The 16,279-nt window shown below is 35.2% G+C and overlaps 2 protein-coding genes across 2 annotated transcripts; both read right to left on the bottom strand.

The window, feature by feature from the left end:
• Window positions 1–682: 682 nt before the first annotated feature.
• On the bottom strand, window positions 683–4,154 carry LOC119638513 (esterase B1-like). The gene is made up of 4 exons (XM_038035332.1): window positions 4,037–4,154; window positions 2,170–2,482; window positions 1,955–2,105; window positions 683–1,891 (listed from the first exon to the last, which is right to left on the bottom strand). The coding sequence occupies exons 1-4, from the start codon at window positions 4,081–4,083 to the stop codon at window positions 696–698; spliced, it is 1,707 nt and encodes a 568-aa protein (XP_037891260.1). The 5' UTR covers window positions 4,084–4,154; the 3' UTR covers window positions 683–695.
• A 5,275-nt stretch (window positions 4,155–9,429) lies between these two features.
• On the bottom strand, window positions 9,430–15,114 carry LOC119638493 (esterase B1-like). The gene is made up of 4 exons (XM_038035302.1): window positions 14,705–15,114; window positions 11,200–11,512; window positions 10,985–11,135; window positions 9,430–10,917 (listed from the first exon to the last, which is right to left on the bottom strand). Exons 1-4 carry the CDS (start codon window positions 14,749–14,751, stop codon window positions 9,722–9,724), a joined length of 1,707 nt encoding a protein of 568 aa, XP_037891230.1. The 5' UTR covers window positions 14,752–15,114; the 3' UTR covers window positions 9,430–9,721.
• Window positions 15,115–16,279: the final 1,165 nt, after the last annotated feature.

Genomic DNA, 16,279 nt, shown 5'->3' with positions numbered 1-16,279 from the left:
GCAAACAAATCTACAAACATGTGAACGCATATTGTATGGCGATGCTGGAGTGCCTTCGCAAAAATGGCAAAAACTGAACACTCCTACCCAATATTATAGTGTATCAAAATTAAATTTTTTTTTCAGCACCTTCATGAAGCACATAAGCAAATTCCAAAAATCCCAAAAAGTATATGAATTCTTGGCCAGTTTCAATTTTGAAATGCACTTGGGCATGTCTGTCTGTCTGTCTACACCTCTCGGTGTACAAAGGGCTTGAGAGAGATCAACCTTTCATTATACCCGTCTATTCAGAATACCGGTATAAACGAATCGGCTATCTTTCTTTCTTTTGTCATAATTCGCCTCTTTCTCGGTTGTATGCCTACATACGTATGCTGTAATAGCTGGTTTCATATATGGATGGATTTATATCCTCTTTTCATTCTTATTGAATATTTAGCGAGTCAACAACAGATGTTCCGCCGCATTTTTAAAAAAAAGGACAGTGTGGACATAAAAAAAAATTGTATCCGTTGTCAGTAGCCTTTATTTCTTTCCTTTTGGGTCATACAAAAATAGATATCGTAACTACAATAGTGGCGCTGGTTATTAATTATTTGAAAATGTAGTTTGTTATTAGCAATTTAATACCTGCTTAAACATAAATTTTTTATTTTATATGTAAACCGTAGTTTCGGACAGCCATTATTATATTATATTAATCCCACTTTTTCGTAAAATTTGTCCCATAATGTCAGATGATTATAATCGGGTGATTCTATAAATTCCAGTTCTTCTCCAATATTTAAACACTTGTAAGGTTCTGGATGTTTTCGTAATGGTTCCCATTTAGTTGGTTGTAGTTGCAGGCAATTAGGATCCGAATTTAAGGCAAAATTGTACCACATGCTTACCAATCGCTGCATGGTTTTGTATTCATTGCTGGTGCAATCCAAAGCACTGGCCAACGCATTATAAAAGAGATAGGAATACTCGTCACCATGACAAACTCCTCGTACTTTGGAACCACATTTCGCAATACGAATTTGATTGAAAAATTCAGAATCGAAATCGAAACGATAACAATAGGTGGCGGCAACTGGAGCATATTTGCGACGTGCTAATATGACGCGATGCACTCCATGCCAGAAATTGCGGTGCGACATCAGGTACAAATATTCATATAAGTTTTGTTCCACAGACAATATTTTAGTTTTGAAATAGGTTCTCTTAAGCTCTAAAGACATCTTCTGTATTTCTTGTGGACTTTGCGATATTGTCGTTTCTGGCATTAACAATGACGAGCAATCGTCCAATTCTTCGATTAAGAAAGGATGCAAATGAACAAGAGTTTTGTAAAAAAGTCCTTCATAAGAGGCACCGCCAATCATTATAGGTATATGATTACTCCAAGCTTTCTTTAGACAATCTTTGTAGGGTCTACTAATGATGCATTGGGGAGTTTCATAAGGTTCCACCACAGGAACAAATATAGTCACCATATACATTAAAAGTTCGGATTTATTCAAAAGATATGCCTCCGGATCTGCCAAACATTTCGGTTCTAGTTTACTTAGAAATCGATAGATTTCTTGGTCACTGTTATTACCGTGGTAGCCAAGAGAGCAGGCCAAACGATAATTCCTATCAGCCAAAGTTGTGCTAACCCAAGGGTTTAAAGTGCAACCAGATTGCAAAATAGCCTTGTGGAATAGGCCATGTCCCTGCTCGCTTAACATGAGGAAGTGTACTGAAGCTGCTCCAGCACTTATTCCAAACAACGTTATATTATTCGGATCGCCACTAAAATTATATATGTTATCCTTGACCCAACGTAAAGCCATGACTTGATCTTTAAGACCAGCATTGCCAGGTACATTTAATTCAGGATCATTAAAGCTTAGGAAACCTTTTAAAGGATTAAAATTTATTAAAACGATGTGGAAATTAAATTTAATTCATGTATACTTGCCAAAAACTCCAAGGCGATAGTTGAAGGTAACCAATACCACGTCCTTAAACATGAAGTAATCCGGCGCATTCACGTCTCGTGTAGCTTCTCCTACTTGAAAGCCACCACCGTTAATCCATACCATTACCGGCAACGGTGTTTCGCTATTCAGCTGCAAATTTAGTGGCCTTCATTATTAACTGCATTTTTCAATTCACTTGCTAAGTTATATTAACCTTCTTCGTATATACGTTAAGATATAGACAATCCTCTGAGCCTTCAATAAATTTGAATGTCAAATGCCTTTGTATCGGTTTACTGCGGCAGCTGGTGCAGTCCAGAACATGTTTCCACGGTTCGGGTGGTTCAGGTGCACGGAATCGCAATTTTCCTATGGGCGGCTTAGCGTACGGTATACCTTCGAAAGCATAATAAAACTTATCGTATACTGTGACACGCTTCACCCCTTTCACTTGGCCATAAAGCGTGTTAATTATTTCGTATTCCCTAGTGGTCAAATAATATTGTTGCAATTTATGAGCGATAAGTCTGCGAGAGAAAGAGAGAAGAAAATTTGCAGTCACTTGTTAAGTACAAAAAGCAACAGTCAATCTACTTCTTCTTCTCCTTCTCCTTCTTATTCTGTTATTCAACGAAATAACAACCGAAAATTCACTGGGATTTATCAAAAAGGCCCAATGTGAACGCAGAAATTTTGTAAATATCTTCCAATTCACATCATTCAAGCAGTAGTTGTACCAACGGTCTGATCCGTTTCGTCTTAGAAATACAATTTATCCTTGGGTCACAACAGTACAATGTAATAAATTTCAACAAAATAGCTTAAAAGTTTAGACCTATAAGTTGGGCATGAGAAGACCTAGACTGTTATTGGGTAGACGGAGGGACAGGCAAGGTCAAATGGATTTAGAAAATCAATCCAAGTCGATAAATACAATAAAAGATGCATCCAACTTAAGTTTTTCAAGTTATTATCCCTGCGTCTGAACGTGCTTCGTACTATATGTGATGTAGAGTATAATAATGAGGTATTAGTAGGTATGCCGGCATAAGAAACGATTAATAAGTCAACTTATATTTCTGCTGATTATGACATTTTCGCGCTTGCAGCCGCTAATCCAAACCTTGTGGATTACGCACGAACCGATTGAATACCTTCAACAACTTTGAACACATTCTCCTTATAGATGTAGCCATTCGAACTGCAATAGTATTTATTCGACGAATAAGTAGTTAAGTCGATTAAGACCTTTCTATCGTCCATTAGAACTATCATAAGAACTGTAAATGTATATTAAGCTTTGGAAAAACACGTGATCCACTCAGAAGTAAGATACTTTCTTTATTTAGCATTTACCTCGTATAAAGTAAAAAAGGAGGGAGGGATAGTTAAGCCCCGAGCAGATCAATAAGGGGACTCTGATAATATATGTATTACTTTACAATGCAATATACTGCCGTATACTACATTTCGAACCACCGAGCGCTCATTTTGTCAAAATGTTTACAACGAACAAGCAAATAAATCACTAACAAAACTCTGATAAATTGCCTCTGGATTTTTACCGCAATGAATAATATATTTAGTGCAGTATATTGCAGTATGGTCTGCCATAGAGTTTCTAACATCCGAAAACCTTGGTCCACGCGTTTGCAACCCGCAAAAAGCAACTTCAAATGTTTCATAAAGTGAGTACATATTCTTGATTAGAATCGAGTTCTGAATCAAATCAAGCATGACTGTCCGACGTCTTCGGAGACATGCCACGTTTTTTACCCACTGTTCACAATATAATAATATGTTTATTCATTTGAAAAATAAAGGCGGTAAGTCTAGAAGATTCGGCGTCAACTGCATATAATTTTCTTAAGTGTTTTATGTGACCATTGCTTCTCTTATGTTAATCATATTATTCTACAAAAACAAGCACTTTATGTTTTTAGTAAGTGACAGTTCAATAGTCGTCGAAGTTTCAATCAAGCTTCTTATGTATCATACGATATGTAAATATCAACGTGTTAAGGTGCTCGATCCAAATCGATTTTTTTTTTTTTTTGTTCTCTTTTTCGATTGTTACTCACTTGATACCCAATTTAATTAAATCAAATGTACCGAAGGCTAACTCCATTATTAGTAGATATTTTTCAATTCTTCTTCACTTTTGTTTTACGGTTAGCGTGTGAAATGCTTGATCACCGTTTAGTAAAATTAAAAAGAGAAAATCTAAATTGCATTCAGGCCACTAAGTAATTTTGTTTCGATTGTCAGTATGTCCGGCCTTCTTATCAGTGATTAATGTATGAATACCTTGTACATGTAGCGTAATATACAGATTGCATTCATATTATCGGACAATTTACAAATGAAACCAAGAGATAATAAATTAAATGCTCTTCAAAAATCGCAAGAGTATGATGAACCTGATAGGCAGATAGATTTTGACGGTCAACTATTGTCACTGGAGACATAATTCTATTGAAAGGCTTTGGCAATTTAATGAAATTTTTGGTTGATTCCTTTTCTACGCAGGTTAAAAGAGCACAGCAATCTAAGGCTTATACATGTACTTTCACGAGGTTTTTCGACTTCAGGAAAAGGCTAGAAACCAACTTCGTACAAGTAAATTTTAAATTATATTCTGTAAGAATTTTAGTGAGCCAACATTTTTATCAATAATATGAATATTTGAAGAATCCGTTTATTGTCTTTAGAATCTAATCTTAGAATGTAATCTAACTGCTAGGATTTGGTTTGCGTGTACCTGCTCGTGCAAGCATTCTGGTGCTTTTTGGTTTTGAACACATGCTGTAATCCGATCCCGTAAATTTTTACGCTCCACCAAGCAATTTCGATAGCTTTAATCTGATTGATAACAATTGCAGCAACCACTGTCTCTCTCCCGCTCTCTCTCTCTCTCTCTCTCTCTCTTTAAATAAAACTTTAGATATACCTCCCGCCTATTGCTTTTCTCTTTGGTTTTTTTTTTTTTTGTAACAAATATTTAAGAAACACGACAATTACTAAGTGCGGTTGTGTCGATGGACACCTCTTCGTGTGTAAGTATATATACAAATTCTGCTCTTGAAAAACGAAAACTGTAGCTCTTCGAGCAGTTCGTTTCTTTCTAAGATTTTATAAGCCAATAAAAGAATTCCTACAGGAATGGTCGACCCGAAGGAGAAGCCACTAATCCGAAAGCAAATAAGTGTTTTGTTGAGTTTGAGATTCAGAGTTGAGCAGCCGAATTGGGAGACTTTATTTGAAAAACGTCATATGACAAAGCTATAGTCGTTACTGCACACTGCACCCTCGTATATATATATATATATATATATATATATATTATATCAAAGGATTTTCGCTATCCGCTACAAATTTAATGGGTTAATTATAACTTAGTGCAGTCAAGGTTTTGCTTCCAATATGCGGGAGGCCAAGATGCATGTAATCACAATTCTCTGATTGGGGATCTTGCATATGGTATATCGTTGAAAAAGTAATAAGTCTGTCTTACGCTTTACACCTTTCACTCGGCCACAAAGCGTACTAACTATTTCATGTTCATTACCAGCCAGATAATTTTGTTGAAATCTATGATAATTAAATCTGACAGAGAGAAGAGAGACTGATCATCAATTCAAAAATTATTTTATAAATTTGTTCTTTTCTTGAATCATTTTGGTGATGAAATTAAACAATTAAGAAGGTTATAATCGGCGGGGTCCGAATCTCGCATACCCACCATTATGCTTTTCGCATTCTACCCGGCAAGTTCTTTTATTTGATACCCATATCGGTGGTATGATTAAGAAAAAAGTAATCATGGTGTCTACCATATCGTCTTAGAATTGACCCATTTCTAGGCGGATAATATAGCTTCATTTGGGGAATGTACAAAATAGTTATATACATTTTGTCTTGATTATCTTACGGCCAGAACGCACAAAACCTCAAAAAAGTGAACAAAATAAAATTTAAACAACTGTAACTTTATGTGGGCATGGCCAATTTTTTCCATGCAAAGACTTTGGTAAACTAAATGTGAAAAATGTCGGCTTTTTAATTTTTATAATTTTTTAATAACGCGCAAGAACCCACAAATTTTTGTTAAGCAAAACGGAGTTGCTTTCAGTTTTTACTCCACTGCGGGTTTCTATTTTGAACAAGTTGCCTCATTTCCAATATTAACTTGTGCGCAAAGACTTCCAACGTTTCTACTAAATTTGAAGTCGATATCTTTATTTATGCGACCTCGAGAGTGCTAACAACAAACATCACACAAATGGACAGATACGACTAAATAAATTCAGAATGCCACGCCGATCAAGACTATATATACTTTAGAGGTTCACTGAAGCTTCCTTTTGGGTTTTATATACATTATGGAAAAAAACAAAATGAGTGTACCGCCATCTTACAGTGATGGGTATAAAAACATTTTCATATCATATATATGTTAATTCATCTTACTTACAATCGGTTGAATAAAGTTTTCGTAATCTAATATTCGCTGATTTTGTATCGAAAACTTTTCAAAGCTAAAGAAAATATATTTAATTGAAAGTATGTGAGAGCATTACCACATAAGCGCAAGCATCCTGCCTGCACCTTAGTATGAAACAACTCTATATAAAGAATCGTTATGTCTCCGTACAAAATGATCTCACGCCATAAAAATTTTAAAGCAAGCTAGTTGGGGAAATAATGGATATTATATAGCATAGCGGAAGTAGCAGTAATCACGTGACAAGGAGAACCAGTAACGTAAAACAAAAATTATTGTGGAAATAAACTTAAGGAGCAAATCTTTAATTTTCAAATATTTGTGAGTAGATCCAAATGTGGCTTGACCTCATGTGTTGTCCTGGTCATGTACGAAGGCCTGCGGCAGCAATAGTTGAGCAAGATAAGATATCCGTTCGTGAAACAGTTTCAACTGGCGATTGGTGCCGCCCCGCACAAACCTCCCGGTAGTGTGTATTAGTAATGGCTTCCGGATTAGAAGGGTCTGCTCTTACTCGGAGAATAAATAAAGAGGCTAAATAAATAGGAAAATCACACGCTTCTAAAGAAATGTGACCGCACTTTATGACAATCTCGTTGGGAAAGCAGTGAAAATGGCAGAGTAACGTTTAAGTTTATCCGTGATGTCGCGCTAAAGGAAGATGATGCCTTAGTCTCAATGCAAATTTTCTACTCATGAGCAAAGGATTTCTTAATGCATTTTTTTCATGAAAAAGTCGTTTCAAAAACTATGACTTGCCGGGGTGGCAATCCGAGAATCAAAATATACGCTGTGGAGATTTCCTCTTTTACTCTGGAGAGTGAGGCTATGGGAATGCAACAACTCTTGAGACCTTGGCTGCATTGAGAGCATTTGCGTTTCGTGTTTTTCTCAGTCGGCTTGTCACAAGATGAGGTCTGAAGAAATTTGCTCGACCCTTGACCAATCTGTTCATGTTGAATATTAAGAGGCATTGACCATCGACTTTTCAGCATGGTAGTGTGGGAATCCGTTTGTAAGTTTCTCAGTATTGCTGACGTTGTTTGAATTTGGTTTGAGCTTTGGTTACAGATTTATATGCGGTGTCCTTTTTTTATTAAGGAAAACTGGAAGGAATAGGACCCGCTATATCCAGTAAAAGTACTATACGCAGGTGCACAGTATAGACTGTTTCTATTTTCTGTATCTTCACAAGCAGATTCTATTACACACTGAGTTTTAGGTTATGCGGGATCTAAAATAAATTCTGTTCAGTAACTTTTAATATTCTTTCTTCCCCCTTGTTGCTGGTACCACAGGTTTGTGAATGTTGCAAAGTAACCTTTCGCATTCGGGCTGGCGGCAGGAAGTTGGGTGATGACTTTGCTTAGTGCAAATCGCAGGAAGAGCTCTTGCTCAATGTAGACTTGCTCTACAAATGGTTGTTTAACCCAAAGAAAAGCAGAGATCTTACATACACTTCGCTCATCAAAGAATGGGATATGTATATATATAGATACCCATGTGGCACCAGCATAGTAACCGCGTGCTTAGTACATATTCCCAAACTCGGGTATTATCGAGCACTATGGATCTAACCCTTTAAGGTAGTGTACTCACGTAAAACACCTAGAGACATTTGCCAAATCTATAACAATGAATGTGCCACGAGGATACCGTGAAAACCAAACGACTTCTTAAATGTTTCGTAAAAATGTATGGAGAAGTCCTTGGCAGAATAGCTGCGAAATAATTTTGCTACGTAACATATAAATGTTCTCAGTCGACAAGACGGCGCATATATAAGTGCCTCTGTGTGTGTGTATTTGGGTATGCATATGGTGATCTTTACGGTGTAGTAGATAGAATGAGTGAAGGCAATTGAACGATAAGAGTGTTGGGAGCAAATGTGTGATTTTTTCATTTCTGTAGACTCTTTTTATTTTTTATTTTTTTTGGATTATTTTGCTCTTAATGAAAACTTTGTTTGTTTGTTTACCTTTTATTGTTAAATTCCCGTTCTCACTCTCATTCCTATTCATATAGCTGACTCACATACACTTATTTATTGTCAATTAGTTGCTCTCAATTAAGCGTTGCGCGATTGTCAGATGCTTGTACAAACAATGCATGATCGCATCTATAAGTACATTGCGGTGTTGATGTAGGTGGACGAAGACATTAAAAGATTTTTAAAGACTAAATTCGTCGCTTGAATTATTGTCAATTTATCGTAGGTATTATAGGGTGATAAACAAGTTATTTTTAAACTCTTGATAAGTTACTTATGCAGTTTTAAAATTCAGGGATTCGACGATAGCCTCCAGAAGTCGCGGGCTAACCGTACGTATAGGCCATTCTTCTTTTGATTGCGTAGCGGTCTCGGTACATTCTTTTTTGAAGTAAGTATGTATTTTCCAGTCCGTTAGTCACTCCCACCAGATCATTACTGAGGTATGCGTACAATCATGACTATCTTTTATTCAACTTCTTCAAAGCGGGCACCTCAATCTTGTTTATCTATAAGAATTTTCTTCACTGTTGTTGTCACTATCGTTACTTTGGATTGAAACTTTTGCTTTTGAAGATTACGTAATGGTTACCCCGCAATGCACTTAGTTGATGCGTATTTGGTTTTGCGACGATTTTTCTGCGTTTGAAAACGCCCGAGCTTGGGATTATTAATAGCAGAACACAATGATTAACGGATAGGCTAAGATGGCAACGCTTTCGGAAAGACTCTTAAGTTTTTTCTTTAACAAAGTATTTGTGAAAGTTTTTTCGCCCGTACTATTGTTCTGTTATTGGGCGTTACTAGCTAGCGTCAAGTCGCGTAATTATACCAGCAACATTATGTGATCTTTTCCTAGCAATTCAACGCAATTTTAATGAATGTTTTTATTTTTAATAAAATGTATAACAATTATCGGACAGAATTACTCTCAAATCAATGACTTTATGCTAGTTACCCAAAAAATAATAGCAATCGTCTTAACATTTCTTCATATATCTGATCGTTTATTGTCCTTTTTGTTAGGATTTGTGATTTTTCACTCGAAATTTGTAGTCCTTTTTCGGAAAAATTTCTTTGCGTTATGGTAGATAACCTTTTGTCCGAATATATGATTCACACTTTCGTAGTTGCAATTAAATTGATTTCATGTAAACTCTTTTTTCCTTTAAAAGTAACATCCACCACCAGCTTCTTCCCCTTATTTCTTAAGGATTTCTTATGAAATGTAAACCATATATTCGGACAGTTATACTAATATTGCTTAGTATTTTATATTAGGCCCACTTTTTCATAAAATGAATCCCATAATTTTAGTTGATTAAGCTCGGGTAACTCTGTAAATTCCAGTTTTTCACCAATATTCAAACATTTGTAAGCCTCTGGACCCTTCTGCACTGGTTGCCATTCAATTGGTTGTATTTCCGGGCAGTTAGGATCTGAATTTAAGGCAAAATTGTACAGCATGCCTACCATTCTTTTTATAGTTTTATATTCATTGGTATTAATGTCTAACGTAGTCGCCATCACGTCATAGAAGAGATAGGAAAGGTCATCGGCGTGACAAACTCCTCGTACTCCGGAACCGCATTTCAATAAACGAAATTGATTAAAATATTCCGAATCAAAATCGAAACGATAACAATATGTGTTGGTAAATGGAGCATATTTGCGACGTGCTAATATGACTCGATGTATACCATGCCAGAAACTTCGGTGCGACATCAAGTGTAAATATTCATGTAAGTTTTGTTCAACGGATAATTTTGTATTTTTGAAATAGGTATTCTTAAGTTCTAGAGCCATTTTTTGTATCGCTTGTGGATCTTCTGATATTTTTGTTTCTGGCATTAACAATGACGAGCAATCATCCAATTCTTCAATTAGGAAGGGATGTAAACCAACGATATTTTTGTAGAAAAGGCCTTCATAAGATGTAGCGCCAATTATCATTGGTATATGATTACTCCAAGCTTCCTGCATACATGCTTTGTAGGGCTTACTAATAATGCACTGAGCAGTTTCATAAGGTTCCACCACAGGAACAAATAAGGTCATTATATTATTGAAACGCTCTGATTTGTTTAAAAGACGAGCCTCCGGATCTGCTAAACGTTTCCCTTCTATTTTGCTTAGAAATCGATAAATATCCCGGTCGTTGTTATTACCCTGGTAGCCAAGAGAGCAGGCCAAACGATGATTCCTATCAGCTAATGTTGTGTTAACCCAAGGATTTAAAGCACAACCGGACTGTAAAATGGCTTTGTGGAAGAGGCCACGTCCCTGCTCGCTTAACATGAGGAAGTGTGCAGAGGCTCCTCCTGCACTTAATCCGAACAGCGTTATATTGTCGGGATCACCATTAAAATGATGTATGTTATCCTTGACCCAACGTAAAGCCATAACTTGATCTTTAAGACCAGCATTACCAGGTATATCTAATTCAGGATCATTAAAACTTAAGAATCCTTTAAGGGGATTATTAAACATTAATTAAAACGCTTTGTAAATTAAATGTAATTCAGGTATACTTGCCAAAAATTCCAAGACGATAGTTTAAGGTAACAAACACAACGTCCTTAAACATGAAGTAATCCGGAGCATAGACGTCACGTGTCGCTTCTCCTATTTGAAAACCACCACCGTAGATCCAAACCATAACCGGCAATGGCGTTTGGCTATTTAGCTACAAATTTAACGAATTTATCTATTAAGTAATTTTTTCATGCAAAATGCTAAATTCTATTGACCTTCTTGGTATATACATTAAGATATAGACAATCTTCTGAACCCTCAATGTATTTTATTGCCATATGCTTTTGCATAGGTTTATTGCGACAATTAGTGCAGTCGAGGACATTCTTCCACGATTCGGGCGGTTGTGGTGCACGGAATCGCAATTCTCCTATGGGCGGCTTAGCGTACGGTATACCTTCAAAAGCATAATAAAACTTATCGTATACTGTAACACGCTTCACCCCTTTCACACGGCCATAAAGCGTATTAATTATTTCATATTCATTAGTAGTCAGATAATATTGTTGCAATCTGTGAGAAATAAATCTGGAAAAGAGAGAATGAAAATCAATTAAAAAATTATTTGATTCATTTGCTCTTTCATTCTATGACTTCAATAATAGAATTAAAATCAAGTTAGTTAGAAAAGTTAAAGCCGGGCAAACGCGCCCATTACTTATCCTACATCACTTTGCCTAGTATAGTTATTCGCTCGTTTTGGTAATAATGCTCCAAAAACTACTCATTATTTCCGTGTAAAGCCACAATTTTTATAAAAGCCTGCATATTGGAAGGTTAGATTGTCACTCTATATAAGAGCTGGCTTTTTGTGATAGCGCCTTTATTTGTTAAGGCCCAAAGAACTTACGTAAGTGATCCAAATTCACTACCATTCATTTTTTTGCTCAATCGCTACTATGAACTAATCATCAAATCATAATCATTCATCATAAAATATTAAAAATTAAATCTTTTCGCGAAGGGCTTACCATTCATGGAGTAGGGTCAAGATATAAACTCACATGGATCAAATTAAATTCGTTTAATGTTTTTATTTAATTACTATCATGAATAAAGTTTCATAGAAAAAAATTAACAATTAGGCCTTTTTGGCGCATAACTGATTATTTTCTATAGTCGGTGGTATTCAAAAAATAGACTTGTATGGTCAAAATTCTTTGTCAATTTACCAATATGAGCCAATTTTCACAATGAAATATTAAAAATTGGACTTCTTTGCCATATAACAAGTCAGTTTTCTTAGGATCGGGTGTATGGAAGGGTGTTCAAAAAATTGCCCTGCCGCTTCAATGTTTTCACACTAATGTAGAATGTTGAAATACCCTAAGATAGCCAATTCTGTCGAGAAATTTTGAAAACTGAAAATTTTTTCCTTATACCGACTTCGACGAGTAGGGCGTTCTTTGAGGAGTGATCGAAAAAGTGGGCCGATCCGAACCATTTTCAAAAACGTTCGCCCTTCAGCCTACTAAATTTCATCAAAATATCTCAAAAATTGTGACCTGTAGCTTGAACACAAATTTGCAAGGGCAGCCTACACACGGACAGACAGGCTTAGTTCGATTCTAGATCATTTTTTGAATCGATCGGTATAATAAAAGGTGGGACCTTCTTAAGTCCTCGTACATGTTACCAACGTTCGCAATAAATTAATATACCGTGTACGCCAAGCGGCGTAGGGTATAAAACAAGTTTTCATTTTATTTTTTTATATACTATACTATTTATTTATCTGGATATCCTTGTTTATAATTGCTTATATAGAATGAATATTCCGTGAACTAATACTTGCCCGCTTTTTTAATAAATACCTTTCAAAGCTAGAGAAAATATATTCAATAGAAAATTCATTACAGCACTTTAATCTTGACATGCTAAGTAAGCGGAAGCATTTTAAGTTCTTCCTAAAATACGAGACAGTGGCTTGCAAACAATCTTCACTGGATTTATTTTAGTTGATTCTCGAGTTTGACTGAACTAAAAAGCAAAAAAGCAAAGTAAAGACTATAAATTTAAGGTTATGTTTGTTTTTATATCGAAACATCGACACAAAGATGAATAACCGCACGTTTATGTTTCATATACGCACTATATTGGTGAAGATTTCCGATAGATAGTGAAATCTTCTATCCCTGTCATAAGTTTGGAGCGTTTGGGCTTCAATGTCTGTTAGAAGAAAGAAGGAAATTGATAAGAAGAGCCACACCCGGTCGGTGTCAGCCAGGGATGTTTCCGTTTTCACTTTGTTATTGCTTCATGGGTTAAAAGTTCAACTTTGTGTGCAAAGTGATATGCATGTAGAGTAAATGAAATAAACTAATGTACACAAATTCATTCCGCTATTGATTTTATGTAAATATTCTATCTATTTTTTTTTATGGATTTTTATAAACGTTTTAATTTCAAGAATATTCCGAAATTTGAAAAGAGATGTAACTTTCGTTGACTGCTTCTGCGGACAGGTGTACAAATAAGTAGAATTTTCATTTACACTGTAAACCTTCTCACTTTTCTCATTGGGCTACAAGAGAGGCTCAAGACTTAAGAAACATCTCTGTTATTGAGGTAAGTGTCGGCTCTACAAAATTTGGATCAGTCACGCATATATTTGGATCCTAACCTATATAAGGATATCACGAATATTTTTTTTTTTTGGTCCACCTGCACTCGTTGAGTAAGTACCCTCGCGGCCTCGGGACATTTACAGGGCATATTAAATTTCCGTGTGCCATCCGGCACGGTGAAGTTAACTCTTCAGGACAATGTGCCCCTTGAAACGCCAGAGGCATGTCTCTTTCGCAGATATCAAATTTTGAAAAGCGTTCGGTAAATTAATTGTTAAGTGCTTAGCAGAATAGGTGGGAAATATTTTGCTGTAAATATTCTCAGTCGACAAGATATTCCGAATCAATGTATTTATAATAGTTTCCCAATATGTCCCTGCAACTGACTGTCGGTTAGCCACAAAAACTTATACAGATAAATTGAAAGATTGGGTTTTAAACATATCCTTATGATATTTTTAGAACCGGTTTAACTAGAACTATATCTACTTTAATTGACCTGGCTGCCTATCTCGATATCCTTGTCTAAAACATCAAAAATGATTTAAATTTATTTTTTTCATTCGCTTAACATCATCGTCAAAAGCACGCTTGGATTTAAGATTAATATTAAGCTGTAGTTAAAGTTAAATTTTGGATTTACAAATAAAATTTGGATTTACAGTTAAGGATGAACTTGAGATTATAGTGAAGGGTAAAATCGAACCTAGATTAAATTCAAGATTAAACTTACAAGTCAGCAATATAAACTAAGGTTTAATTTATTTTTAAAGTTCATATTAAATCTTTAGTTTAACTCAGTGTTAAGATTAAAGTGATATTTAGAAATCAATTAAACTTAGGTTTAACCTTAAGCCTAATGTTCAGCTTGAGGTTGAGCCTAATATTAAGCTTGGAAATAAATTAAAGGTTAAACTCGAAGTTAAGATTAATGACAAATTTTGAAAGACCTTAATACGCTTTAAAGCCTATGTGATTTTGTATGCCTTTCGATTCTTGCATGGTAATTGATTTAGGGGTCGATTCGAACACAACGTATTAGGAAGGCTTACGCCTGCGAAGCATGTTACATGTCTTTTGCACTTTATAACGACTTAAGGAATGTTTTCGACGAGTATGAAAACATTCGGTATGAAAAGTATTTTTTACTTACTTGATGCCTAATTTAATTAGATCGATAAAACTAAGGGTTATATCCATTTTTAGAAAAGATGTTTGCAAACCTCAAATGCTTAAGTAATTTAATTATTATTATTATTTTTTTTTTTGTTTTATTCACTTTCTATTATTCAGTCGTGATATTTTAATTATAAGCACTTATCAAAAACTGGAAATTATACAAAGGTCACTAAATTATTCTATTGCGATAAGTAATGTTTAATGTCAGTATAATTAAATTTTTCTATTTTTAAACATTTCTACGAACGAAAGCAAAATATAATTCAAACGTTATCCCATTAGCGGGGCATGAAAAATTTTGTAAAAATTTTATCCAAACTTAAATACAAGTTGACGTTAATTAGAATTAATTTTATTATTATGATATTTTATCAGCAAAGTCATATAATTCACTTTCAATTTCTTTTTAAATATATATACATGTATATATGTATATTCATTATATTCGTGCTAAAGTGATATCAGCACGTTTCGATGTTCATTCGAAAACTGATTAAACCCAAGAACTTTATAGTAAAATTGCATGTGGAACTTTGCTTTGCCTCTCAATATGCATGTGCGGCATTTGCGTTTTTATGTATTTGTGTGTGTGTTCATATATTTGGTGATCTATATGGCATTTAGTAGATAGAGTGAACGGCGGCAATTAAACGATAAGGGTGTTGGGAGCAAATGCTTGATCTTTTGTTTTTGTAAAATCTTTGTACACTTATTCCTATTATTTTGTTTATTTTTGTGTGTAAATAAGCCTTTCATTTGCTCTCTCGATCGTTTCGCCGGCAATTTTTTTTATAGCTTTTAATGAAAACTTCGTTTGTTTGCTTTCTTTTATTGGGGGCTCGTAAATTGTCAATAGCTCGGGCAAGCAACCGTTCGGTTCTCATTCTCATTCTGAATCTTTCTCCCTCTCTCTCTCTCTCTCTCTCTGTCATTCTTGTAGCTAACACTTACATACTTATTTATAGCCAATTAATTTCTCTCTATTAAACATTGTACACTTTCCATACGCCTGCACAAACAATGCTTGTTAACCGCAATTGTATCTGGTGAAGATTTACGTAGAGATAAGCGTATTAAAAACGTTTTGAGGATCAAATTCGAACTCGATTTAGTATCAAATTATCGCATTATTTTTTTATTACAATTATATCATCAATATGTCAATTTACACGGTCGATTCTCCATTTAAGAGCATAATAAAGTCACAATCTTGAATGAATCCTTAAGAAGCGACATTTTAGATCGCTCGACTTGATGCAGGGGTTGAGCTGTTTAGCTCCATTCATAGTTTGAATATCGGGTCTGCGATGTTTCATAGTCATCATATAAGTCTCATCTAAAGTAGATTGTTCAATACATTATTCCATTCGGCGCCATACTCGTCTAAAATCAGTGAAAAACCCTTACTCGTTCTCCTCCTTTGCATATTAGACAGGGCCTTGGTGGTCCACTTAGCAAATACTTTCTGTACGTAAGACGGATGAGATGTGACAGATATTCCTTTGTCTCAGCGGAAAGTAGAGCAAGTGAAGTTTTGAGAGTCTTCACC

The sequence above is a fragment of the Glossina fuscipes genome, unplaced genomic scaffold, assembly GCF_014805625.2.
Source record: "Glossina fuscipes isolate IAEA_lab_2018 unplaced genomic scaffold, Yale_Gfus_2 90, whole genome shotgun sequence".
Lineage (NCBI taxonomy): Eukaryota > Metazoa > Arthropoda > Insecta > Diptera > Glossinidae > Glossina > Glossina fuscipes.
The sequence above is the reverse complement of the archived record's forward strand: the minus strand, read 5'-3'. Positions and strand labels throughout refer to the sequence as shown.